Source organism: Zalophus californianus, chromosome X, assembly GCF_009762305.2.
Source record: "Zalophus californianus isolate mZalCal1 chromosome X, mZalCal1.pri.v2, whole genome shotgun sequence".
Classification (NCBI taxonomy): domain Eukaryota; kingdom Metazoa; phylum Chordata; class Mammalia; order Carnivora; family Otariidae; genus Zalophus; species Zalophus californianus.
The window spans coordinates 114,447,453-114,474,673 of record NC_045612.1 but is presented as its reverse complement, the minus strand read 5'-3'; the positions used below and the strand labels follow the sequence as shown (position 1 = coordinate 114,474,673).

Sequence of the window (27,221 nt, the reverse complement as noted above, 5' to 3'; positions counted from 1 at the left end):
GCCCTTCTTAGGACATAGGGTCTGACCACTTCCTGCAAAGCATGCACTTAGCTAATGGGCCTCCTCTGTGTAGCCAGTGATAAGCTCCCGGGCCAACTGTTTTTAAAATGTTAAGCTTGTTGAAAAATGGTAGCCCTAGATAAGGGGAAATTCTGGGGTGCTTTGGTCATTTGGATTTCCTAAAGATAGAGAAACTTTGCTACTTAGATGTGCAGCCTGTCCCATGGATTCACCCAAGTAGCGACCACAGACAAAAAATTTGCTAGAATGGAACTGTATGTAGTGAGAGCTCTGGAACCACCCCCCCACCCCCACCCCCACCCCCACCCCCACCCCCACCCCAATCCTTGTGTGCTGGGGGTGAAAGCTCAGAGCAGAGGAGACCCTTTTACCTGGGGTGATTGGGTGTGTACACATCACAGGAGACCAGGACACAAGCTCCCAACCGTCGTACCCGTCTCGGCCGGCCAGTTACCCAAAACCTTGCCCTCTGCACACCTGGTACTCTGAAGTCCTAAAAGGCCATGATCCACTGAAAACTTGAAGGAGAAACTGCAAGCTTGCTCCCCATTTGCATTCAAATCAAAGTTTTATGAAACTATGTTCCTGTTTTCAGTGTGGTAAAGCAAAAGAGTTTTTAAATTATCAGGGCTCCTTTGTGTTCCCTGGGACCACACCTTTCACACTGTCAGACCAAAAACAAAACAAAAACAAAAACCAAGAGCAGCAAATTACCCCAGCTACTTAGGCTTTTGTATGAAAACTGGTTTTAGGGACATTTTCTTTGTTCTTATTTTCTTTGGCCTGCAGTGGGGAATAAGTTCATTTTTCTTTCTCTTTCTTTGAAATTGGAAACTATATTTTTTTAAAAAAGGAATTCTTTCTGCCCAGCTCTGCACTGAAAACAGCTTGTAAAATACAGCTGTGTTTGTCACCCTGTTCGAGTCAGGGTTCCCCTACAGGCTGCTCTGAGCCCTCCACCCTCCCCACCACCACGGCAGGTGCTGAGCTGAGGGAGGCCTCAGGCACACTTGCTGACGCACTCCAGCAGCTCCATCCGGATGGCAATGCGGACGTGCCAGCCCAGCGGGATCAGCCGGATGAAGCGGGAAATGATGGGGGGCCGCAGGAGGTTCTGGACTGTGGAGGTTCGGTCTGAGTTTCCATAGAAGACCTAAAGAGAGAGGAAATCTTACCGCGATCACATCAGAGGATGGTAAAGGAAGAACAACTCTTATCTGAAGCTGGCCTCAACTTTGAAGTTTGAGAAATCTCAGCAACTGGTTAAGGCTCAGAGAATTGCCCGTGCCCCCAGCCCCGCCCGCCCAAATCTGAACTTGCATGTTAGTCAGCACCTGTGTGCTCTGGGCATCTCCGAGTCACTCTGTGGGGACATCTAGAACTGCACCATCCAGTATGGAAGCATTAGCCACATGTGGCTCTTTAAATTTAAGCGAATTAAAATCAGTTAACAGTTTCCTTCCTCAGTCACACTAGTTATGGTTCAAGTGCCCCATAGCTATGTGTAATTAGTGGCTTCCATATTGGACGGTGCGGATATTAACATTTCCATCATCACAGAATGTTCTATTGGATGGCACTGATAGAAAATGCCTCTCGATCCTTATCACCAAATTTGTGTTTTAATCCTTTGCCTTTTGACAAATTTTGAAAAGGACCACATCACACTTACAAAGAGGAATGTCCCTCTGTTCCAAAGGTATCCAAAGTGGGGCTTGAGTAAAGCTCAAGTATGCTGGCCCTGAAGTTGTGAGCCAAAGCTTAAGTATGTATCTCTACATCGATACAAATGGCAAATAGACTTGGAAAACTGCTTTTAGAAAAGAAAGAGACATAAAAACAAGATTCTGACAGGGGGATTGCAGTACCCAAAGTAGAGAGAAAAAGGGCTTGCTTCGTGTTTTGGGGGGATGCAACAGAGCATGATGCCATGGCTGTTTGGCTACATTTCCAAAGAAATCATTCTTTGTAGTCTTTCTAGAGTTGCAGTGACACTGGAGCATTTCATTTCTTTCCGGGACTATCTCCTAAAAAAAACCTGGCTGCTACATTGGCCTCATCCATCTACAAAACAAGAAGGACCTCAGATGCCATGATCTTGCCCCTCTTCCCAGTAGCAACAGCCCACATCCCCTTCTCTCAGCTTTTTGTCCTTGAGCCTATTCAAGTCGGGACAGCTGCAGAGGGAGGATGGGACAGGCCCCTCCAGACTGCACAAGGGCCTGAGTAGAGTGCCTTTTTGCAAAAAACTGTCAAGGCCTTCAGAAATGCAGACGGGACTTGAAAAAGAATTCTCATTTATTTTTGAAAAGCCGACTAACAAGAGCAAAAATGAAATAAAATGTGTAAGTATCAAGATGGTTTTTCTTATTGTACTCAATCAAACTCCTTGAAATCTCAACCCATGAATGTCTTGCTGTACAACTTGTCATCAGAGAGTACAAAGCCTTCTGATTTCCAGTCACACGTGTCTGCTTAATCTGATTAAATGTCCAAATTAGCCTCAGAAGTCCTTACTCTCGGGCAAAAGGATAGTTAACATTTCCGAACAGCTAGTGAGTTTTTAATTCATTGCAAATATATTATATATATATATATAAAATAATGATTATATATATATATATATATACTTAATTACAAGCCTACTGTGTTCAGTCTATGGTGAACAAGACTTGGGGCTTGGCCTTTAGAGGTTAGTAGGATATATATTTGTGCAAAGGCTTAAGTTCCTCTGTGTTTGCACTGCTGGAGTCATTTTAATCATTTACATAGCTCAGTGGTTAACTTGCTGGATTGTCCAAATCTTCCTAGAAGACAGTCTTAGTAGTAAGGAGAGGCCATATCTACATAAATGGACAAGGGTCTAGCCACATCAATAATAAGTCAAGTCAGACCCATGCAGCAAAGTGTTCGATGGCCAAGTGAGTTTGAAATAGTCCAAATGGCCAGTTTTGATTATTCAAGCAACTATAAACTGATAAGAGAATTCAGACAAAGATTTCTTCTGTACACAATAGTGGTGCTCATTCACAAACAAACTGCTAGGCACCCAAGATTCAGCAAGCAAAGACACCTGCCTTGTCGTCTGACAGTAGACCATGTTGTGGGGAAGATCACAGATGACTTCCCTTGCCGTGGAGTCAGTGGTCTGACAGGGTGGAAGTAGGAAGGAAGGCCCAGAGAGTGTGAGCTGAAGGTAGTTTGGAGTAAGCCAGACTTACCCGGTTGTTTCCTGTCTGGTCCTTATAGTAAATCCAGTTCAGGTTCTCATCCGTCCTGTATTGCACGCTGTACTTGGTCATCCACTCATCGATGTCACAGCGCCCCTGGGTGAGGATCCCTGAAATCACCTTGACCTCCTTCAGATCTATCTGTAGCCACTGGCTGCTGTCCTGGTACTTGGAGAGCCAGGCACACCTGCCAGGGACACAGCAAATCACCAGGAGCCTTTCCCCATGAGCACCTCCAAAGAGCTGAGCGGCACTGCCCTTTGAGGGGTTACCGGAGCCTGAAGAACCTCTGCAATGCTCGGGCAGTCTGAGCTGCGATCTGTTAAGCACCGAGAGGCCTGTCTCCAAGAAGTATCCAGCCTGTCACACTTGTATCATTCTCTTTCTCCCTGCATCTCCACTGCGCAAAGAACAATGGCCGGACTCAACCGATTGGTCAAAGAAGTGCCTCTGCGTGTAGCTGAAATCACCTTTGAGGTGTGGTTGAATAGGTCTTTCTTCAAAACACGAAAATGCATGGTTATTACACCCGCCAGTCCCCTTCTGTTTTCATTAGTCTCTCCTGATGTCTCTTTCTCCATGAGTCTTACCCTAATTTCATTCCCTTTTTACATATCTGCATCTCCTTCAGGTGCTGTCATTCGTGGCTTTCAGAGAGTGTCTCCCATGTGCAGAACGCTGAGCCAAGAGGCTCTGGAAGAGCTTTTGACAATTGTAAAGCAAACGAACCATTGAAGGAACGGATTTGTTTTTTAGCTCTATCCCTCCTGAATTGTGGAAACCTATAATTTCCCCTTTGACGCTTTTATTTTTTGCATATTAATTAGCTTCTTGGGACTCAGTCCTTGGCTGCCTTCTCTTCTAACTCCAGACTTGCTCCTTGGTGGCTCTTGAATTTTTAACTTCCGTCCCAGACCTTTTCTCAATTCCAAAATCTGAGAATCAGTTGCTGTCTAGACAATGTCTAGATGGCTTACAGCATCCCAAATGAAACCTGTCCAAGAGTGAACTCCTTATTATCTCCACCCCAACCGCTCCTTCCAGTATCCATCTCTTGGAATGCTACCTCCATCCTCCTGGGTGTTCATGCCAGTGATCTGAGAGAGATCCTTGGCCCCCTTCCTCTCTGTCACCTCAAATATCCAATCCATCTATTGAATCCATCTCAAATTTTTTCAAATTCATTTACTTTTCTCCATTTCACTGGCACTGCTCTAGCCCATATCAACCTCAGTTCTTGCCTGGATGATTGCTACTTTAGCTCTCTTCACTGGTCTCCCTGGGTTGCCTCCCCCTCCCCCCGCAACTAAACAGTTCTCCCCCACAGGAACCAGATTTTTCCTAAAACACAAGTCAGACTGTAATACTCCCCAACTTCAAATCTTTCTCCGGTAGAGTCTGCTAATTGTCTCCCAATGTCCTCTTCCCATTTTCCTTTAGTAATAGAACACCACCAAGTTTGATCTGGGCAAATGGTCACCCAGCAGAGTTCATATTTCCCAGTCTCCCTTGCAGCTAGGTGGGACATTCTGACCAAATTCTGATTAATGGGCTGTGGGCAAAGTAGCCAATATGATTATGCTTGTATCCTTAAAAGTGTGTGCACCCTGCTCTTCTTTTCTCCCCACTGACTAGAATGTAGATGTGATAGTGGAAGCGAGGGCAGCCATTTTGCACCCCAAGATGGAAGCTTCATGTGAAGAATGACAGAACAAGGTAGAAAGAGTCTGGAACCCTGATACCATTAGCCATCATACCAACCCTACCCTGCCTAATGAAACTTCTAGATGACCAAGAAATAAACCTCTATGTTATTTAAGTCCCCATACTTTGGGGCTCTTTTGTTACAGCAGCACAAACTTGTATTCTAACTAATGCACATTCAAGGAACTCTCATTATGCCTAAGACAAGGACCATAATCCTTAACATGACTTCATGATCTGACTTCTGCCTGCCTCTCTAGCCTTATCTCCCTTGTGTCCTAACTGTGCTGACCTTCTTTACCATCCCCATGTGTGCCCTTCAGGGAGCCTCCCAACAAAGGGCCTTTGCACCTGCTGTATTCTGTGCCTCCCCGACCCCCTCACCTGGCCAACTGCAAGTCTCAGGTTAAATATCTTTTCCTTAGAAAGTCTTCCCTGGTACTTCAAATGAATGAGGTCTTTCTTCTTTGTCTCCTGCACAGCATTTAACACACTTAATGATCAGTTGTGTGATTATGTGCTCAGAGTCCCTCTGGCCCTCCAAACTGTGTGCTTCTTGAAGGCTGGGACCTCATCCACCTTGTCCACAGTCCTCAGCATGTGGAAGGCACTCAATGAATATTTGTTGAATAAATAAGTAAATGCATTCTGCCATTTGTTTATTACAGAGACGTGCATTTTTCAAATCACATGAAAAAAAATTACCTGAGTCATCTGCCCTGCTTACCCAAAGCCTTGACTGTTGAGCCGGGCCTTGTTAGCTGTCCATGAGGAATACCAGCCCACATACTGCTCCAGGTTGGAGCAGGTGATCTGGTCTGGTGTAACTTCTCCCGACTCAAACCCCAGGGGCTTATGATATGGGCATTCTGGAAAAGAAAAGGCAACATACATTAAAACACTCGTATCACATTGCAATACTCAACAAACACGACATGACTAAAATGACAAATCAAACCATCTCATTTGTGCTTTGGAAGGTGGAGAATGTTTTGCTTGGCAGCACAGTTCACGATGGATCTTCAACCTACTCACTGCTCTTATGAGAAGAGAGTGAAGATGAAGTAAAAGGATTTCCATAGAGACTCACAACATTCATAAAAGCAGACAAAAGGGGCTCTATGGCAACCTGAGTTGGGGGGGCTGAGAAATACTTCACCTCCTCCACAAACTTAGACATTTAAAAAAACCAAGAGGTTCACAGAGAAATATCATACTTAAATGCCATACTCTTTATTTTCCGCATGAACACAGTTTTAGCCATCCTGCATGATGACATCAGGGTCCCTACTTGTCCCCGGGCAGCATAGGATGCTAATGATAGAAACAAAACAATGGTGAGAGGCAAGAAAGGCAATTATACATTGAGACCTATTTCTCACTTGTAAATTGCAGTTTTCTCACTAGTCTAATGGAAGAAAAAGGGGGGGTGTGTGAAATGTGCCTGACTATTGAATGAGGTACAGTTGAAAGGAGGTTTTTTTTTCCAAATAAGAATAGCCAAATTTAGTTCTTAGATGTTAACTGTTTGCTGCTTGTCATGTATTTCTTCTCGCATTTAGTGTTGGGTTACCTGGTCAAAAACTTTTGCCCAGCATCCATTCTCCCCTTCTTTTTGACGAAAGAGCCCTAATTTTGTTGGGCAGCAATGTAACCAGCTAAAAAAAAAACCCATCTTTCCCAGTCTGTCTTGTGGTTAGAAGTGACCACATGATACAATTTGTGACCAGTAAGATATAAGATGATGTCTGCTGGGGATTTCTGATCAGTTTTTGCTCACCCTTTCTTTCTTCCTGTTGCCTAGGAGGAAAACCTGACAGCTAGCACAGAGGTAACCATCTTGCACAATGAGGGTAAGGCCAAAAGAACGGCAGAGACCTCAGCCCTGATATCCTTACTACATGAGTCAAGACAAAAGTAATTTCATAAGCCACTACTTGGGGGGGTCTTTTCTAATCAAACGCAGGTTCTAGTTCAACTTCTATAGAAAACAAATGATAAACTTATGCAAAGACATTCTTCCAGTTTTCTGATTGTGAACAATAAGCGTCAAGTAAGTTATTTTTTTTTTCCATGTGTAAATTTGAGTTCAGATCGAAGAGCTGAACGTATTTACTGGGGCATCATCGCCTCCCAACAGTAAGATGAGTGCTGAGGTCTCTCTGGAGGATAATTTTCAGAAGTCAGTAAGACAGAATGAAGCATGTGAAAGCTTGAATGCGATCCATCCTGAGACCAGAATGCCCTCACAGTAGTCATGCCCTGTCCTCAGAGAGCTGAAGACAGAAAGACAGCTTCAGGCCTCTGACCAGGGAGGCTTCACCACCTTTTTGCCCAGTGTACCAAAGGGAAGTGTCCAACCCCCACCAGTAGCTGCAGCTCAGTGGGGCTGGAGGTGAGGGGACTGTATTGGTAGTTTATCTAGTACCCAAGGCTTCAGGAACCTATTAAAAGAATGGGAATTCCTGGGAGTGAGGACAGGAGTGCTTTATGGGCCGCTCGATCAGGCGTTGTGCGGTCAAATCATCAGGAGGGCTTGCTAAGGATGCAGTTTCCAGTATTCCACCCCTGGAGCAGCCTTATTTTTAACGAGCACACTTTCAAAGCGCACTTTGGAAACCTTGACCTGTCAGGGAAGGCCCTTGTTGGTTGGCAGATTCAGTGCTACTGCCCGTGGCCTTGGGGCCTCCTCCCCCTCCTCAATTCCCCTCTGACCTGGAAGACAAGCCCGTGCCCCCAAAAGGAGGGACAAGGTCGCAGCGCCCGAAAGCTGGGTTTCAGTTGGGCCCAAGGTTGTCACTTAAATTCTAACTGTGGATGTCTTTAAGGCCCCTCTATCCTGAACCTCCCCTTTCCTGCTCCGGGGCCGCCAGCTTGGAGGGCAGGAGCAGAGGGGAAGGAAAAGCCTTCAGCCCGTTCCTGATTGCTTTATTCTTGGCATTTTGCTCTTTCTCTGTTTTCCCCTCACAACTCTTGCCATTTCTTTCCAATTAGCCCATCTAATAGTTAAGAGTGGGCTGGGAACCTGTGGAGACCTAGCCAGCGGCAATGGCCTCGGAGGCCGGTGAGATCTAGACGGGCCCTGCCCACACTCTCCAGGAAAGTGATGATCTTGCCATCCCCATGGCCTCAGGTGCCATCTGGGAGCCAATGCCGGACTCTCAGGCCCCAAGCCTTAGCTAACCATCGTCCATTTTCCAGGTGAATGGTTCCATCTGGGTGACCCAAAAACCCCTCACACCCACACATCCAAAACCGAGCCCTTCAGCATCCAAGCCCCAAGCCTCCCCCTGTCTGGTGCTCCTGTCTCAGGCATTGGTGCCTCTAGCTACCCAGCTGTCCACCCAGAAAGCCGGCAGTGTGGCCCGGGGCACAAAGCAGAGACTGTCTGACAGGTCTCTGCCTGGGCATCACCTGGGGAGTTACAGAAGTGCTAACGTTCAGGTCACCCCGCAGAGATGCTGATGTCATTGGTCTGGGGTAGGACCTGGCTAGGGGTAAAGCTGCAAGGGATTATAATGAGCAACCAAGGCCAAGAATGCCTGCTGAGAGTCAATGTGAGCTGGGATTGGATCCCACTCTCTGTGTGAGCTCAGGCAAGCTGCTTAACCTCTCTGGATCTCAATTTCCTTATCTGTGAAATGGGCACAACAGTATCTGCCTCCATAATGTCCCTGGGATTACATGAAATAATGTTTGTAGAGTCTGTAGTGCCTGGCCAAGAGCAACAGATTATATTGGTGTAATAGAAAAAAAGACATATATATATATATAGGGTGAAGTAGGTGTAATAGGGTGTAATAGGGTGAAGTTGTGGGAATATACTGATGTCTTCTTGAGTTTTTCATGTTTGTCTTTCCGGTGAAGACTCACCCGGGGAAGGAATGTAACTTCCCTCTACCCCACTCTGTCCTGCCCCCATCATCTCCTGTACATCTCCCTGAGAAGGAGTCCAGCTTCATGTTTCTAAAGGTTTGGGGTCTTCTTGCGCCAGGAAGAATAAGCCCCACGCTCGTGTTTGTGTGTTCGTGTGTTCGTGTGTGTGTGATTCAGGAGAGGAAAAAGCTGTTGACAGCATAGCATCTCTCAGATTTATGAATTTTGAAGGTCTAGGCCTCAACAGAGATTAGCTGATGGTGCTAGAGGAGGTGACTGGAGATTCTGGACTTTGGCCTTTGTGGGGATAAGGGGGGTGCTCACGGTGGGGCCTGAGCTCAGCGGGGACATGCTTCCTCTGAGAGGGCTGAACCACGGATGGGGTCAGGGAGACCCCCTCAGGAAACCCGGGAAGGTCCCCGGGACTGAGCTGAGCTTGATTCAGGGGGAGAAGAGCCACCACCAAGGTGTCCACCTTCAAGTGGGGTTGGGGGCCAGGCAGAGAGTCTGCCACCTAGCCTGAGCCTAAGCCCTGCCCCCAGGCAGCCCTTGCAAGCCCATGGGGGCTTCATGTAGTCCAAGGAGAGAGGAAGGATCTGTCTTTAGACTCCTCACAAGCCATGACAAAGGAGGCCTAAAGCTGGAGTTATTTAAACTTGGAAAAATAGGAAATGTGACATTTCCCATGCTCTGCGCGCTGTGGAGTAAACTGCAGTCAAGTTATGTTATTTTTGCTGACTCCTCCTTTCCCCTCTTTCTCCTCTCCTCCTCCTTCCGCGGTCCTGGCTGAGCTCCGTTTTGGTCCTCATGCAGGCCTGGAGGCCTTCCAATGAGGCTGCTCCCTCTGCCTGGGACACTCCTGTCCCCTCTCCTCCTCTTTCAGCTGGCCAACCCTACTCATGCTGAAGACCTCAGCCCGCTTCCCCTTCCTGCCCTGAGCTGGGTAAGGGACCCCAGCTGCTGCCTCCCCAGGCACCCTGTTCCTGTTACTTATTCCCTGTCCTTGTGATAATTTAATTGCCAGCTCCCTGGTCTGTCTGGCTCACCATTCTAGCCTCTGAGCTGAGCAGAACACCTGCATATGCTAGGCCCTCGATAGTTATTGATTGGATGCTGAATGAAGGGATCAACAAAGATTATCACCCATCTTGGGCGGCCGCTAGGAATAAGCAGAGAAAACAGCAGAAACAGGAAGCAGAAACCTCAGGGAGGAGACAGAGGTTGCCCAGCCCAGAGAACACCCACCGCCCTGAGCAAAAAGAAACTGTCACTTGAGCATAAACTAGGATTAAGCGACACGAATAACGTTGCTGGAGGAATTAAGGGGCTCGCCATCACACTTACACGGCATATGGCCTTCGCACGTTTTCTGCCCGATGGAAGTTAGTGTAGCTACAAAGCCTGTTTTTACCCTCATCTTAAGGAGAAAAAGAATGTTTCTACATTCATTTTAAGGAAAAACCTACGTCTTCTGTGGCACAAGTGGCTCTTCTGAGCGAGCGATGCTTTGCTCATTCCATGGATAAAGGCATATTCATAATGTGCTGCTAATCCAGACTACACTTAACATACTAGCCTTTCTCATTCAGTAGCTGATTTCTTGGCTGGTAGGCCTGAAGGCCAGAGAGGCTTCTAAAGAACGTTAACCTAGAGAAGCACAAGGAGAGCTGAGGGACATTCTTGACAAGAGAGAGGTGAATATTAATATGCATGTGTATGAGACTTGAACCTATATGGCCATGTAGTAGAATGCAGAATAATGTTTATAGAATAGAGTAGAAACTCGAAAATAATATAGGAATATAAGATCTAGAATAAAAGGAAAACAGTAACGAATCATTGGATTTCTTATATTTTGATACTTTCCTTACACCGTTTCCCCCTCGGAGTGCCAAGGTAATCTTAGCTCGACTGCGGAAGACAGACCCTTTAGTGATTTTAGTAATTTTCATAACGTTAAGCCGAAGTCAGTCACCTTCTTCTTCACGGGTGGGGACACTGGACAATAACAGTCAGCATGCCCCTGGGAGCGCCTCCTGGCAGCTCCGAGTGACCCTCCCTTCTGTCCTTCTGTACTTTCTAGGCTCTTCTTCCCTCCTAAGGCGGGTTCTGGTGGAAGCACGGAATCTCAGGGTCCGGAGAAATCAAGCAACATTCTTCACATTCCGCTGAGGATCTGAGGCACTGATGGGCAAGTGACTTCTGGAACATTGTGGCTAGTCCTACTGCCCTGAATCATCTCTTTCGTGGAAAAACCCATTAACACCAACGAACCAACTCTTTCACACTTAGGTTGCATTTTTTCCTTCCTGGAAAATCTGTGCTATTAAAAGATAAAACAAAAGCAAAAACCAACCAAAAAAAAAATGCTGGGGAGAGGGGAACGCTTAAGCTAAAAAGAATTTCTGATTTCAGAACTTCAAGTTCCTGGCAGGTGTGTGGGGAGAGAGCTTGAGGGACCCCGATCGACTTCACATTCCTCAAACACACAGCCCTCCTCCGCCTCACAGTCGATTGGGTCAATGAAGCCCATCTGCAGAAATAATCTATTTTTAAGTTGCTTGCAGACAGAACTTCGAGTGGAATTCCAGTCGGTCTTCAGGTCTCTGGTGAAGAGAACATTTATTCCCACGGCATGGGAAACTCCTCCGGGCTGGAGTTAATGCCTTCGTTTTCATCTTCCCGTCAGTGCCCGATAATAGGCACATGATGACAAAGGGTGGAATTGAATTTTAAATGGATTATTAAGGAGGGTGCTTCCATATTGGCTGGGCAGGTCACACCAGTATAGAGTGGTTGCCGGAGCTCCTGCCAGGGCACACAGTGGGTGGGACGTCCGGTAGAAGCCCACCAAACTCAACAGCACTTAGTGGGACCCCACTGCGGCTTGCCAACAGACTTAGCTCACAGACCACTCCTACCCCTTTAGTAAACAGGAAAACGGAGCCAGTAAAGGCCATTGTAGACTCCCCTGCCTCCCCCGCAATTTGCTATTTTAATGCAAATTTAATGAAATAATGAAGAGAAGCTCACACATGCACACACATACTGTCTCTAGCGGAGCTATTATTAGGCGATTATGTAAAGTGAATGACTTGGCACGGCACCATCATAACCCTGGAGAGGGGTGACAAAGACAGTTTCAAGCAAAAGAGGCTCTGAGCCATGGAAAGGAGTGAGCGCTGCAAGTATCTGCTGGGCCCCCAAGCCTCTGAAAGTCCGAATGTGAGCTCTCAGGAGGCCGGAATAAAAGGAGCCAACCTTTATTAAGCTACAGTTCGCTGGGTACAACACAAGATGCTTTTCATGCCTCCTCCCACTGGTTCCTCATAACAACTCCTTAGAGCAAGGGTCAGCAAACTGTGGCCCTTGGGTCAAATGTGGCTTACCACCTGTTTTTGTAAATAAAGTTTTATTGGCACACAGCCATGCTCTATGGCCGTGTGTCACGTCTATGGCTGCTCTCGCCTTACAGTGGCAGAATTGAGGAGCTGAGCCCCTTTGACCTGCAAAGTCATAAATATTTAGCATCTGGTCCTTTACAGACAAAGTTTGCTGGCACGAACCTTACAGGAAGACATTCAGACTAGCCAGGAATGTCTATGTTATCCTGCAGAGCAAATTGTCTTGGAAATTTCAGAGGCTTAACACAACAAGCGTTTTTCGCTCAGGTGACTTGTCCATTATAGGTTGGCAGGGGTTTCTGCTCCATTTAATCTCCTGGGACCCACACTGAAGGAGAAACCACTTTCTCAAGCAGGGAAGGGAGAGCCAGAGAGTTGAGTACCAGCCCTTAAATGCTCATTTTGGAAGAGACACTTCTCACTTTGGCTGGAACTGCTCATACGGTGCCACCTGACTACAAGGGGACTGGGATGTGGGGAAGCACACGGTTGTTTGGTGAGCAATAAACCCTCAGGCGCAGTACAATTACCTCCATTTGACAGAAAAAGACCAAAGTGGGAGTCCCAGAGTTAAGAAATGAGGCAGCCAGGGTTCCACCTCTGGTCTTTCTGGCTCAAAAGCCTGTGCTCTTCTCAAAATGCCCCGCCTCCTACCTTTGATTTATTTTCATAAATCCCTTGAGTCTGTTTCATTGAAAAGAGGTTTCGGCTCACCGTCTCACATAGGCCAAGGAGAGATGCAAGAAGCTGTTTCGAAACGACATCAGTGTGGTATGTTGGAACAGTGCTCGTTGTGTGATTTGAAGCTCAGAGGCCAACTGTGTGTTCGGGGGCGGGGAGGGGGGATGTTAATTCAGCCAGGTTGAGGGGAAGAGGAGAAACGGTGTTCCTAAGGACACCCCAAGGATCTGGTGCCCTTAAGGAGAGGGGACACTCACCTGGTATGCAGTCTAAGGAGGTGGCACCAGCAGACCAGAGGGCATTGGCACCTCCTTGGCAATCACATTTGCAGGCTTTCTCGTACCAGGGGTCCTCACCCTCATCCTGCGGGAAGCCAGAGGGGCAGGAGGGTCAGTCACAGTCAAAGGCAACTCTGGCCAGAGCCCCTGGGAAAAGTTTGTGTTCAAAAACCTTGCTCATGGGCGCCTGGGTGTTTCAGTCGGTTGAGCGTCTGCCTTCAGCTCAGGTCATGATCCCGGGGTCCTGGGATCCAGTCCCACATGGGACTCCCTGCTCTGCGGGGAGTCTGCTTCTCCCTCTCCCTCTGCCCCTCCTCCCTGCTTGTGCTCTCTCTCTCTCTTTCTGTCAAATAAATAAATAAAATCTTAAAAAACAAAAAACAGGGGCGCCTGGGTGGCTCAGTCATTAAGCGTCTGCCTTCGGCTCAGGTCATAGTCCCGGGGTCCTGGGATCGAGCCCCAGATCGGGCTCCCTGCTCTGTGGAAAGCCTGCTTCTCCCTCCCCCACTCTCCCTGCTTGTGTTCTCTCTCTCTCTCTCTCTCTCTCTCTCTGTCAAATAAATAAATAAAAATCTTTAAAAAACAAAAAAACAAAAACCCTGGATTATTATTTCAGCCTTAACACACACACTTGCCACTCATCTTTGAGTTCAGATTAATAAATGCCCACCACTTGGGTGAACAGACACATCCAGGCAGGGAGCACTGTTCGCCCCATTGTAGTTATCTTCAGGGGCTGGGGCAGCCCCAGTCCAAGGTCAGGCTCCTCACTTCCCCTGGAAGTCCCTTTTAGGGATCCAGTTTTAAAAGGTAATGGAGGGGCACCTGGGTGGCTCAGTCGGTTAAGTGTCTGCTTTTGGCTCAGGTCCTGGGATGGAGCCCCGAGTTGGGCTCCCTGCTCAGTGGGGAGCTTGCTTCTCTTTCTCCCTCTGCCTGCCTTTCTGCCTACTTATGCTCTGGCGCTCTCTGTCAAATAAATAAAATTAAAAAAAAAAAAGGTAATGGATTCAAGATTACACCACCTGTATTAAGACCTGGTTTACTTACATTCTCTCATTAAAACACTAGTCTTGAACTTGCCCAGAGAAAATGTGCCATTGCCGCCACCAGAATAACATATCTTTAAAAAATACCTTTTTTTAAAGTGATAATCGTACACATTATTTTGAGCTAGGAAAATCTTCAAAAATAGCTTTCTTACTGTAACATACCTCAGTAGACGATAATCCCAGTGTGGCTAAGCAAAAGGACAAGAGAGGGAAAAAAATCAAGTTAAAAAAAGAAAGAGAAATTCAACAAAATTATTCATTCCATGGAAAAGTGAAATAAAAATAGTCACATAAAAGTTAACAAAACCCCTTCTGGAAGAAGTCAAACTAAGTAAATATCTGCCAGGAATAACATCCACAGATGCTGAGAAACTAGGGACAGTAAAATTAAACAGACAAGGATAATAATTATTTTAAATTGAACTCTCCCCCCCAAAGTGTGGCTCCAACTCACGACCCCAAGAAGAGTCACATGCTCTATTTACTGAGCCAGCCAGATGTTCGTATTATTTTTGTTCTTTATAGAATTTTGGAAAATACATTAATGTACAAAGAGGGAAAAAAATGCACCTATATTTCTTATCACCAAAGGCAACACTGTTAACATTTTCATATAAATCTTTCCTGTCTTTTTTGCTATGTGTATTTTTTAAAAGGTATGTGAGAACCTACTACCTAAACAATGCTTACAATTTACATTTACATTGTTGCATTTGACATTAACAGTGCTAGCTTTTCCCTTTACTTATTAACCCTTCATCATCATCATCATCATCCCTAGTGTCTGCCAAATGTGCTATTCAGAAGCTGATTCCTAGCCCTCTCCTCCTACCCCCAGTGACACTTTTAGGTTATTTAGGATTACCACATTGTTTAGAAAATCTTTTTAAGGTTTGTTTATGATGTACAGGAAATATCAAACCACAAAGTACAAAGTACAAATACTGTATAATTAATGTGGGAAAACTAAGTGTGCAAAATTTAACATAAAACTAACATCTGAGGGGCGTCTGGGTGGCTCGGTCGCTAAGCATCTGCCTTTGGCTCAGGTCATGATCCCAGGGTCCAGGGATCGAGCCCCGCATCGGGCTCCCTGCTTCTCCCTCTCCCACTCCCCCTGCTTGTGTTCCCTCTCTTGGGTTTTCTCTCTCTGTCAAATAAATAAAATAAAATCTTTAAAAAAAAACAAAACTAACATCTGAACTATCTATAAAGATACTTCTATAAAGAAGTATGAATAAAGAGAATGCACAATTTATTTTTTAAACACTTTTTATTTAAATTCAATTAATTAATGTATAACATATTATTGGTTTCAGAGGTAGAGGTCAGTGATTCATCAGTCTTTTTTTCTTTTTAAGATTTTATTTATTCATTTGACAGAGAGAGACACAGTGAGAGAGGGAACACAAGCTGGGGGAGAGGGAGAGGGAGAAGCAGGCTTCCCGCTGAGCAGGGAGCCCGATGCGGGGCTCGATCCCAGGACCCTGGGATCATGACCTGAGCTGAAGGCAGATGCTTAACGACTGAGCCACCCAGGCGCCTCTCGTCAGTCTTAATAATACCCAGGGCTCATTACATCACATGCCCTCCCCAGTGTCCATCACCCAGTTACCTCAATCCTCCACTCCACTCCCCTCCCCTCCAGCAACCCTCAGTTTGTTTCCTATGATTAAGAATCTCTTATAATTTGTTTCCCTCTCTGGTTTTGTCTTATTTGTTCCTCTCTTCTCCTATGATCCCCTGTTTTGGTTTCTTAAATTCCACATATCAGTGAGATCATATGATAATTGTCTTTCTCTGACTGACTTATTTCGCTTAGCATAACACCCTCCAGTTCCATCCACGTCGTTGCAAATGGCAAGATCTCATTCCTTTTGATGGCTGCACGCTATTCCATTGTATATATATACCACATCTTCTTTATCCATTCGTCTGTCGATGGACATCTGGGCTCTTTCCATAGTTTGGCTGTTGGAGACATTGCTGCTATAAACATTGGGGTGCAGGTGCCCCTTCGGATCCCTACATTTGTATCTTTGAGGTAAATCCCCAGTAGTGCAATTGCTGGGTCATAGGGTAGCTCTATTTTCAACTTTTTGAGGAAACTCCATACTGTTTTCCAGAGATGAATGCACAATTTAACAGGAAAAGAGTTTGAATACATTAGCATACGTTGTTTAAGCTCTGCTGCCCAATGCATAACCACTAGTCCCATGAGGCTATTTGTGTTTTAATTATTTAAAATTAATAAAATTAAACATTCAGAATGCCTGGGTGGCTCAGTCAGTTAAACGTCTGCCTTTAGCTCAGGTCATGATCCCAGGGTCCTGGAATCGAGTCCCAAGTTGGGCTCCCTGCTCAGCTCGGAGCCTGCTTCTCCCCCTGCCTCTGCCTCTCCCCCAACTTGTGCTCTTTTTCTCTCTCACACACAAATAAATAAATAAAAGTCTTTTAAAAAATGGGCAAAAGTTTTTAAAAATTTAAATTAAATTAAACATTCAATTCCTCAGTCACACCAGCTACATTTCAAGTGCTTCCTGGCCACATGTGGCTAGTGGCTGATGTACTGCACAGGTACAGAACATTTTCATCATAGCAGAAGGTTCCATTAGACAGTCCTTGCTAGTTTAAAGCACCAGAGCTCCATTTCCCATTTTCAACCAAATGGAAACCTTCATTTCTTTTCCAATTATAAAAGCAACACATACCTATTATAAAAATCTTGAACAAAACTTGAGAGTAGGCAATAGGAAATAAAAGTCCCTCCTTAACCATTTTTCCTATCTAAAAGTTGAATATGATGCCCACGAAAAAAGCCTTTCAGGTTGTTTTAGAGAGTGAAGGAATGGTCTCATCTTTTGTGTCACAATTATAAAAGCTATCTTTTTCAAATTGTGCCTTCATTTAAATACTACATATTTATCTATTCTGCAAACCACTTTTTAATGTCCAATGTGAGCCTGGCACCGCATCAGGACCTGGGCTTTCTGAAATGGAAGCCTCCCTCTTTGCCCGCAAGGGGCTGGAGGACCCAGGAGAAGACAGGCCCCCGGATGATGCACGTGGTGAGTATTAGGCCAGGTTATGCATAGGCTGCTGTGGGAGTCCAGGGGAGCATATCTTTAGTCAGAGCACTTCTGGGCTACCCCTCACCTGTAGTCACCAAACTTCTGTCTCCCCTGGGCCCTTGTTCATGGGTTATCCATTCCAGAGATTCCCTGGTCTACCTGTTAAGGGCAGAATTGATCCTCTTAGGTCTCGACGAAGGTTGGGAGTGCCATCTTGGAGGCCAAGTCCTATGCTGGCAAAAGAAGTTACTAACTTCTTATTTTCACATCCAATGGACTCTTCCCAACACTGACCTTTTGTCTTCATGCTCCAACACGCTCTCAGTGCCTCCCATCTTCCTTTAGCTTCCATCCCACTGTTCACCTGGTTCTCCCATCACTCTGAGTATCCTCTTAGGCTCCTTTGATAGCTCTGCTTCTTCTACCCACCTCATAAAGCTTCCTAAGCCCAAAATTCCAACTCTTGCTTGGAGTGGTTTACCAGGTATCTCCCCATAGATGTCTCTTACTATCCAAAATTGGGCCCAACCAAGTCCTGACACAGTCATGGAGCAACCCGAACTCTCATATGTTGCTGGTGGGGATGTAAGTCAGTCTAACTTCTCTGAAAATCTATTTGGCAGCTTACACTAAGGTGGAACATATATGTGCCCTATGAACCAGGAATTCTACTCCTAAGTAGCTACCCACCAGAAATGCATACATATGTTCTCCAACTGACAAAAACATGTGCTAGATTACCCTCAGCAGCAGTATTTGTATTAACCCCAAACTGGAAACACTCCTATGCCCGTCAAGAGTAGAATGGGTAGGGGCACCTGGGTGGCTCAGTTGGTTAAGTGTCAGACTCTTGATTTTGGCTCAGGTAGTGATCTCTGTGTCGTGAGACTGAGCCCCATATCGGGCTCTGTGCTGGGCGTGGAGCCTGCTTAAGATTCTCTCTCTCCCTCTCTCTCTCCCTCTGCCTCTGCCCCTTCCACATGTTCCCTTTCTCTCTCTCCCTCTCTAAAAAAAAAAGTAGAATGGGTACAGGTGGCAAATTCCCACTAGCGGAACACTAAACTGCAATGAAAATGGATGACCTGCAACTCCATGCCACAATATGGCCGCATCTCACAAACAATGCTGAGTGGAAAGTTAGATGCTAGAGTGGACACACCATATGAATCCATTTGAAATGTACAGAAGCAGGCAAAAGTAATCTATGCCATTAGACACTAGGGTCCTGGTCACATTTGGAGCAGGGAGCGGCCAGGGAGGCTATCTTGGGGGCTGGTGATATTCTGTTACTTGGTTGGAGTGCTGGTTATGTGGGTGTGTTCAGTAGTGAAAATTCTCTGAGCTATATACACTTACCTGCACTTTCCTGTATGTATGTTATACTTAAAAACTAGTATGTATGTTATACTTCAACAGAAAGTTTTTTAAAAACAGAACTCATTGCATCCTTCCTCAAATTGTTCTTCTCCTTTATTTCTTATCTTACTGAATGGCTTCACCATCCACTTAGCACCCCATCTAGAGACTTGGGGCTTGTCTTAGTCACCTTTTTTCCCTAAACCCCCATATCCAGTGTCAAGCAGGGGCCTTTTTCCTCTCCACGCACCCCCCCCGTCCCTTCCTGTGTTAGGCCCCCACTCTTCCTGCTCCCATACTCTCCCTGCCGTAGGGAGACCTTGCCTCATCCACCTTTCAGGCTGCCAATGGAATGGAATGCACACTTGATTGTGTCACTTTCTTGCTGCAAAACCTTTGCTGGGTCCTCATTGCAAGGCTGCAGGTTCCATCTCTCATTTATTAGTTATATGGCCACGTCTCTCCACTTCCTCATCCCTAAAATGGGTATGATAATATTGCATCTTTCAAGGGGCCGCCATGATCTATCTCCTGCCTGCTTCCCCAAATGTATCTTTTGCACACTCGGCTAGCTGCAATTCATCGGGTGTGCCAGGCTGTTTCATGACTCCAGGCATGTCTCTATGGTTTCATGGCTTTAAAGGCTCTCATCTTCCAACTTTTCTGCCTGCCCTTCCCTGTTCAGAGGACTTCTTCTTCTGCCCCCCCGCCCCTGTGTACGACTCACCACTTGCTCTGGCTTGTGTCCTGCCTCTCTCTTGTGCACAGGTTTATCTAAGCACCTGTACACTTAGAGAAATTGATATAAAAGATGCCTGATAATGACTGGTCCCAAAGCATTTATTCTTTAAGTAATTATTCATTGAGTATCTATTATATTCCAGGCCCAGGTTTAGGTGCTGGGGATACAGCAGTTAACAAAATAGGAGAAGGGAGGCGCCTGGGTGACTCAGTCGATTAAGCGTCTGCCTTCGGCTCGGGGCATGATCCCAGGGTCCTGGGATCAAGCCCCATGTCGGGTTCTCTGCTCAGCGGGAGACTGCTTCTCCCTCTCCCCACTCCCCCTGTTTGTACTCTCTCTCTCTCTCTCTCTGTGTCAAATAAATAAATAAAATCTTAAAAAACAAAAATAAAAACAAAACAAAATAGGATGTACATCATAGGGTGTATATAGTCTAGGCTGTGGGTGGTGAGGGCTAATGAATGAATGAATAAAATATCCTGCAGTGAGAAGGTGATATTGGAGCAAAGACCTGAAAGAGGAGAGAGACCTGTGAGCAAAGCACTCTGTGCAGAGGGAATAGCAAGTGTAAAAAGGCCCTGAGGTGGGTGGCTCCTGGGTGGGTACTTGGTGTACTCTAGACAGAGCAAGGAGACTCTGGGGCTGGAGCTGGTGAGTAAAAGAGTTTTAGGAGATGAAGGGGTAAAGTGTGGGGGGGTAATGGGAGGCAATCCGTGCCAGGCCTGTGGGCACATGAGGACTTTGGCATTTAGCGGGAGTACGTCCTTGCAGGGGTTCGAGGAGAAGAGGGCCAAGACAAATCGGGGCTTATAAGGCTCCCTCTGGCTGCTGGGTGTAGACTGGATTGCCTGTGCCAAGCTGGAAGCAGAGAGCCTAGTGGGGAGACACAGTCATTGGGTCGGGAGCCGATGGTGGCTTGGCCCAGCTGGTGGCAGTGGAGGGGAGGAGAATGGCTGGATTCTGACCGGCTGTGGAAGGTAGCCAACAGTTACTTGCTGACAGGTGGCAGGGGTATGAGAGAGAGGTTCAGGGCCTGAGGGACTTGGAGGAGAGGGCTGCCATTTCCTGGGGGAGGGGAAGGTTCCAGGAGGAACAGGGACTATGGGGGATGGAGTGAAGATATTCCCCTGGAGAGGCCTGTGGGACACGCAAGTGTTGAGGTGGAGTGGGCTCCTGGCTGGCAGCTCCTGGAGCTCGGGGGAAAGCCCAGCCTGGGTGGGCGCTGCCCTGCACTCCTGGCAGGGGGTGTGCACGTGAGCCCGGCGCCTCTGTCCCGCAGCTGCCCCCCAGGAACCGCAAAGTAGAGGCGTGCACGAGTGGCATCGACTTGATTTGGGGGTTGGTAATCCAGGAGGCGCTTGGGTCCACCCCATCTTCAAGGGAAGCTGGGCATGGCTGAAATGCAGAAAGGCCCTGTCAGTTGGGCAAACGTCAATCGTGCCAAGACCCTCTCGGGAGGGGGGGGGGGTCAGAGGGGAGGTGTGTGGGTCACTGACAGTGTGGCCTTAATAACCAAATCAATTTGGCTCAGAGCCTGCGCCTATCGCTGAGGAGGGTTTTTGCAGCTGCAACTGAGCAAACCCAGAGATCCAGCGAGACCCCTGATTGCTGTGGCCTTCGGGGCCTTTTCCTTTCCCCAGGGTCACAGGTGGGCCCTGGGGGTGCTGCGTTCTGCAGAAACAAAGCAGAAGGCCAAAAGGAAAGGGCAGTGGGGCGTGTGTGTGTGTGTGTGTGTGTGTGTGTGTGTGTGTGTGTGCGCGCGCGCGGTTCTGCCACTGTGTGCCCAAGGGGAAGGCCTGCTTTCAGAGCCACTTCCCGTGTTCAGTCAGATGTTGGGCAGACTTCTGATGTTTTCTCCTTCCCAGGCTCCCCTCCCCAGAAAGCGTTCGTCTACAGGCAGCCTGGGGATCTGAGGCACCAGATCCTTATGGAAATGAGCAGAGAGAGAAGGAACAACAAGCATTTTTCAGGAAAAGCTGTCACCAAGGGAGCAGCAACATGGCTGGAGAGTCCCCGAAATGATTTCCTCACCAAAAAGCTGGTGAGCAAAAGCAAAAGTGTGCTTGACTACAACATCTTATAATACCAGAAAATAACGTCGCTGGAATGAGTGACAGAAAACAGGTCAGCCTTGAAAGGAAAAAGAGGAAAAGATTTTGATTATGTGGTTGCATATTTTTCTCCCTCCTGGGATTGTGTTTGAGATTTCTCCCCATGCTACGGGTTTCCGCCCGAGCGTCTGAGATGTCTCCCACTCACCGATCTTAGATTAATGCAACATGGGCTCGTTCTGCCTTCTGCCCTTTTGCCCAAAGGGCCGCTCCGTGGGGAAACCCTTGTTATCACAGCAATAAAATTCAAGGCTTGTTGTCTCTCAAAATGTACCTTGCAAGCTCAAGAGGAAAAGTGGGCATTAGACACACATAGGAAAGACTCTTTGAGTCTTTTTGATGGATGTCACTAAGTCCAGAGCTTTCCTTCCCATGGAAACAGATGAAGCTGAGGAGAAAAGCATAAAATTATGAATGGCAAAAGCTGTCAGTAACTAGCTTCTCATCTACTTGAGAACCAAGAGTAAGACACAGGAAGAAAGCAGCAGGCTGCAATAATGTCCCTCTCGAAGAAGAAGAAAGAAGGAAATTGTCCTGGTGTGAAAATGTTGCTATTTGTGGCTACAGGCATATTCCTGGGTAAATCTGTTATCTGTACATGCTTCAACACAGATGAATCGCAAAAACATATGCTGAGTGAAAGATAAAAGACCATATGTTCTATGATTCCACTTAAATGTAATGTCTGGAACAGACACATCTACAGAGACAGGAAGTGGATCGGCGTTTGCCAGGGGCTGGGGGGAGGGGGAAAAGGGCTTAATGTCTACCGGTTTCTTTGGGGAAGGGGGCGTGACGAAAATGTTCTAAAATTGGATTGTGTGCGCCACAAATCTATAAATATACTAAAAACCATCGAATCGCACGCTTTAAATGGGGGAATTTAATGCTATGTAAATTACATCTCAATAAGCTGCTTAAAAAAACAACTCTGCTGTCACCTGCAAAGGAGACACACCTGTAAGATGAGGCTTGCTTTTTTAAAATATATATATATATATATTATATATATATAAACATGACCAAGTAATGGACCTCTTTATTTTAATAAGGTGGATTTTTAAAAAATCATCATTTGCGTTGAACCCAAGATGTACAATGTAAGATAAATAGAAGCCTGCCTCCGTTATCAGATGTAGGTAGTGCTTTACGATGACAGTGTCTCCGTTCCCAAATGAACCCTCATCCAACGCATAGGTGGTGGAGTCAATCCATTTATCTTAGTTCACTGTAATAAGGAGCTACTGCCACTGTGAAACAGAAACAGTGAAGAGTACATTAGACAAAGAACCTTTGTCTTCCGGTTCCCAGTTGTGCAATAGAAAACATTTTCCCCCTGTGCTTTGGCCTTGATTCTCTCTCTGGATGGGAAGCTGATGAAGTGCAACAACTGCATCCTGTATTCCTGTATTTTTTTCTCTGCCTCTTGAGCATCCCTCTAGCTCAGGGTAGAGCACACATAGGTCGCCAAGCCACACTGACCATAAAATGGTCCCTGGACCACCCCGTGGACCACATTCCAGTCCACCCAGCCAGATGGTATTTTCTGCTCTTCATGGAAATTTCTGGAGCCCCTCAGCCATGCACACAGATTGGTAAGAGATAGAACAGGAAAGAATGCTGTGCTCCGGGCCTCCTGACAGCGTGTCTTTTATTACAGATATCTCCTGAATGGGCAGGTCTAATTTAAAAAGGGGTTGGTAAACTTTTATAGGGCTTTTTCCTCTTTGGGGGGTCACAGAGCACGGGTGTTAGACTCAGCACTGTGAAAGTAATAACGATCTACCCTGCGTGTCAAATTCTTACACAGTGTTTGGCCCATAGCAGCAATTCAGGGGTGGGTTTTTAACGAACTGACAAAAGAATGAGTGGATGGCTGGCTGGCTGGATGAATCTCAATGCCGATCACACAGAAGAGAAATCGGAGGGTGAGGCCTATGGATATCAGAGAACCGGAAGTCCGGGAATCTAAGCCTTGAAAGGTTCTGTTTAGATTTTCTTGCTGAGGAAAGGGCAAGGAGTAAAGGAAAAACAACAAAACACCCGGAGCACCTTCAAGTATTGAGAGTTACCGAGATAAGTCGCTGACTCTTCATTGCAAAGCGGGGGGGAAGAAAAAAAAAACCCAGACAATTGGTCTCAATGATCCCTACTTAAGAAATGTATTTGGGTTTGCAAAATGACCTTGAGATTATATTCATACAGATCTTTCCAAATACTGAGAATGGTGACGAAATACCAAAAGGCATGCGACTGGCGGGATGATGGAAGCACATACTCTACCAATAATGTCTAATGGGAGGGCAGAGAGGAGCGTGATTTAAACCAGGAATTTTGACTCCACTTGTGTGAGTTGCGTCCCGTCTGTCCACCAGGTCATTTGCAGAGTGGAGAGGCCTCCTCCTTCCCGCCCTTCTTATTTATTTCCTGGGACACGCATAAATACACGATCACCTCGAACAAGACATTCAACCAATTTCTAATGTTCAGAATGAATCTAGAAAGGAATTCTGAGCTAACAGGTCCTTGGGAGTTGAGAGAGGCATGAAGGACTATTATTTCAAAGGTTGAGAGAGAATTTAAAAGTTGAATTGGATGATGTCTTAGAGATTTGCTTTTAATTTCTCCTTGTTTAAGCATATTACTCCGGCCAGGGCCATATTTAGAAATTTAAAAACGATTGAGTGTATAGAGTCTTTGGAGCTTCCTGACTCTCCGTTGGATTATGCTTTCTATTAGAGTTCAGCGGTAGTCGGCATGTGATGTTAATCCATATTTAAACTAGAGTGACCTCACGTCCGGATTTGCCCGGGACAGTCCTGGTTTACACCTGTTGTACCAGCGGAATTATTAATAGCATTCTTTTCCGCTCTCAGCAGTGTCCTAGTTTGGAATATTAAATTCTACGGGCACTCTAACTTTGACTCCTAAAAATTTTCAGGGCTACACCACACTTTCTTGTTAATTGTTGCAATTTATAGTTATTTTCTACAATTTCTGAGGCCCTTCCTTCTTCCTGTCCCATTTCAAGCATCCTTGGAACTTTAGAAGGCTCCTCAGAGAACCAGAAAGCCAGCGGTGAAACTGAGAACCACATCCACATAAAGACAACTGTTGTTCATTAACAATGCATCTTGATCAATTAACATGCCTTGCTAGTTAATGATATTTTAGTTATTCAGGTTGCATTTCTATTAATCAGCAAAATTACTAATTCAATTGTACTATTATTTGGTAAATGCTAATGGTTGCACCGCACATACCTTCATAGCCAAAGAGCAGTAAAAACAAGAAGCCTTCTATCTTGCGTGGCATGCTCCGCTTGTCCCTGGCTGCAGGTCTACCTTATCCAAGTGCAGAGCTTCCTGAGAAGCAGGGGCTTAACTTGAGCACTGGCCTCATTAAGCATCTTATTCCATTTAGTTCTTAGGGCTTTGGCTGAGCCCTAGGAAGTTAACCCACATCCTGCCTCGACAAGCAAGTCTCAGAGAGGAGTCTAATGTCAACTGAGGTTGGTTTAGCAAAGGAAGATACTGGTTTTACGCTATCTTTATTTATTTATTTATTTATTTATTTATTTATTTTAAGATGCATTTATTTATTTTGAGAGAGAGAGTGAGCTAGCAGGGGGAGAGAGAATCCCAAGCGGACTCTCCACTGAGCAGGGAGCCAGACGTGGGGCTCGATCCCACAACCTGAGATCGTGACCTGAGTGGGAACCGGGAGTTGGTTGCTCAACCGACTGAGCCACCCCAGGCGCCCCTAGGGTATCTTTAAATCTAAGAGAAGGCAGTGGAGGGCAAGAGAAACTACAATCAGAAGACCCAGGTGTTAATCCTTTCTTTGCCATCGTCTTCTCGGGGGTGACCTTGAGCAATTTCCTGCCAAATCAACACTAACATTGTCAAATTCTATGAAAGGGACATGGATTTCCTTCTTGGAAAGCAACTTGGCATCATGTTCATACCTATTCACTCAGGAAAATACTCAGTTTGGGAGGGGGAGATGGTTACACACAAAGACGTACCTTGCTTTGTTATTTATAATAACAAAAAAATAGGAAACAGTCTACACGGCCAAGGTCAGGGGGTTCAATGTAGCAGGTAGAGTTAAGAGCACTGATTCCCATGCCAGACTGGGTGCAAATCTCAGCTCAACCTCTTGTCATGTGACCTTAGGCAAGTTACTTGAGGTCTCTGTGCCTCAACTTTCTCATCTATAAGATGATGATAATAATGCCTACTTCATAGAGTTAGTTTGAGGTTCAAGTGGGGCAATTACATATATACTTAAAACAGTGCTAGACATAATTAGTTATTATTATTATACAGCCATTAATAATAAAGTTGATGGGTGAAAAGGGGAGTTGTTTAATGAGTAGAGTTTCAGTTTTGCAAGATGAAAAAGTTCTGGAGATCTTTTTCACAACAATGTGAATATATTTAGCATTACAGAATTGTGCACTTAAACATGGTTAAGATGATAAAAAATAAAACAAGTTAATGAAACGATTGTGATAATAGGGACAACCGTGTGTTATACTCTTGATTTAGAAAAGGATGCAAACGTACACATTGTATGAGCCAAACAATGTGGAAAAATGCAGAGAAAAATACCGAGTTTCCCCTTTCCTTTTTGGTTTTGGGCCACCACGATTCCACCACAGCCCCCAGGGTCCCAGACACCTTCCCTTCATTTCTCTTGGCAAAGATGAAAAAGGCCAGTCTAAAAAGATAATAATGACCGACCCCCGAAAGTGTAATGAACTATAAGGAGGAACAAAAAGGAGCCAGAGAAACGCTTAGTCATTTAGTCAGTATCTATTGGGTGTCTACAACCCCGACATTTACTCTATACCGTGTATGGATTCGTCATTACACAGAGGAAGGTCTATTCAACAAACCCTACTGCTGTATTGAAAAGTAAAGGACTATTTTACCCCTGCTCTGCATTTTAGAGTTTAATGAAAAATTAACCCTTTAATAATAATAATAATAATAAACCTGTAATAATTCAACCGCAGTCAAAGCGCTTTTGCATTGCCATATTTCAGTTGGAGGCTTTGGGGCCAGGCGGTCTTGCTTCCTAGGAGCTCCGGATTTTCCCAGGCCGCCTGGGCCCGGGCGGGGACGTCCTCAGGACTACACGACCAGGCACGCACCTCTGCGGTTGCTGATGGAAGCACAGGCTATTTGTCATTATGCTTCTGTGATAAAAACATATCCCCCCCCCAAAAAAAATTAAAAATTAAGAAAAAATTTTAAATGTCCCCAAATAGAAAAGTAAAACAAATATTATCTTTTAAAGGAGTAAGAAAAGAACTTTGTCTTGCTTTCCGTTTTTTTGCCTGTGCCCTCAAATATTAAATAAAAGTGGAAGAGAAAAGGAACTTCGCACCTCTGGTTCCACTGGGGCTCGAACCCAGGACCTTCTGCGTGTAAAGCAGACGTGATAACCACTACACTATGGAACCTCCGCGTTACGACATTGCCGTCATTAGCGTATTCATAGTCTCACGTCCGAAACAGCGCCTCCATTCAAAACCCGCCTCTCGGCCGTAGCTCCGCCTCCGCCGTGGCTCCGCCCCACCTGCAAGATAGGGTGTTCGCGGCCAAGTTCCCGGCTTCGCCTGTGGCGTTTGGGCTGCTCGCGTAACCTGCCCGCCATGTTCGTCACCTCTGTGACCAGGGCGAGGCCG

General features: G+C 45.9%; 1 protein-coding gene and 1 non-coding gene across 2 annotated transcripts; both read right to left on the bottom strand.

Annotated features, from left to right (window-relative positions):
- Positions 1-1,021: 1,021 nt before the first annotated feature.
- On the bottom strand, positions 1,022-27,190 carry RS1 (retinoschisin 1). The gene is made up of 7 exons (XM_027609013.1): positions 27,041-27,190; positions 23,378-23,525; positions 14,406-14,431; positions 13,174-13,279; positions 5,683-5,824; positions 3,243-3,438; positions 1,022-1,174 (listed from the first exon to the last, which is right to left on the bottom strand). The coding sequence occupies exons 1-7, from the start codon at positions 27,188-27,190 to the stop codon at positions 1,022-1,024; spliced, it is 921 nt and encodes a 306-aa protein (XP_027464814.1).
- Positions 26,924-26,996, bottom strand: TRNAV-UAC. Its single transcript has one exon. It is a non-coding gene; the product is annotated as a tRNA-Val (tRNA).
- Positions 27,191-27,221: the final 31 nt, after the last annotated feature.

Bases quoted from the DNA above. Each gene is read 5' to 3' on its own strand.
- RS1 (XM_027609013.1), bottom strand. From the start codon at position 27,190: ATGGCGGGCAGGTTACGCGAGCAGCCCAAACGCCACAGGCGAAGCCGG. The intron at 23,526-27,040 runs GTGAGACTATGA...CCCTTTCCTCAG, and splicing joins ATGGAGGCGCTGTTTCGGAC to CAAGAAAATCTAAACAGAAC. The intron at 13,280-14,405 runs GTATGTTACAGT...GGCTTCCCGCAG, and splicing joins TGGGATTATCGTCTACTGAG to GATGAGGGTGAGGACCCCTG.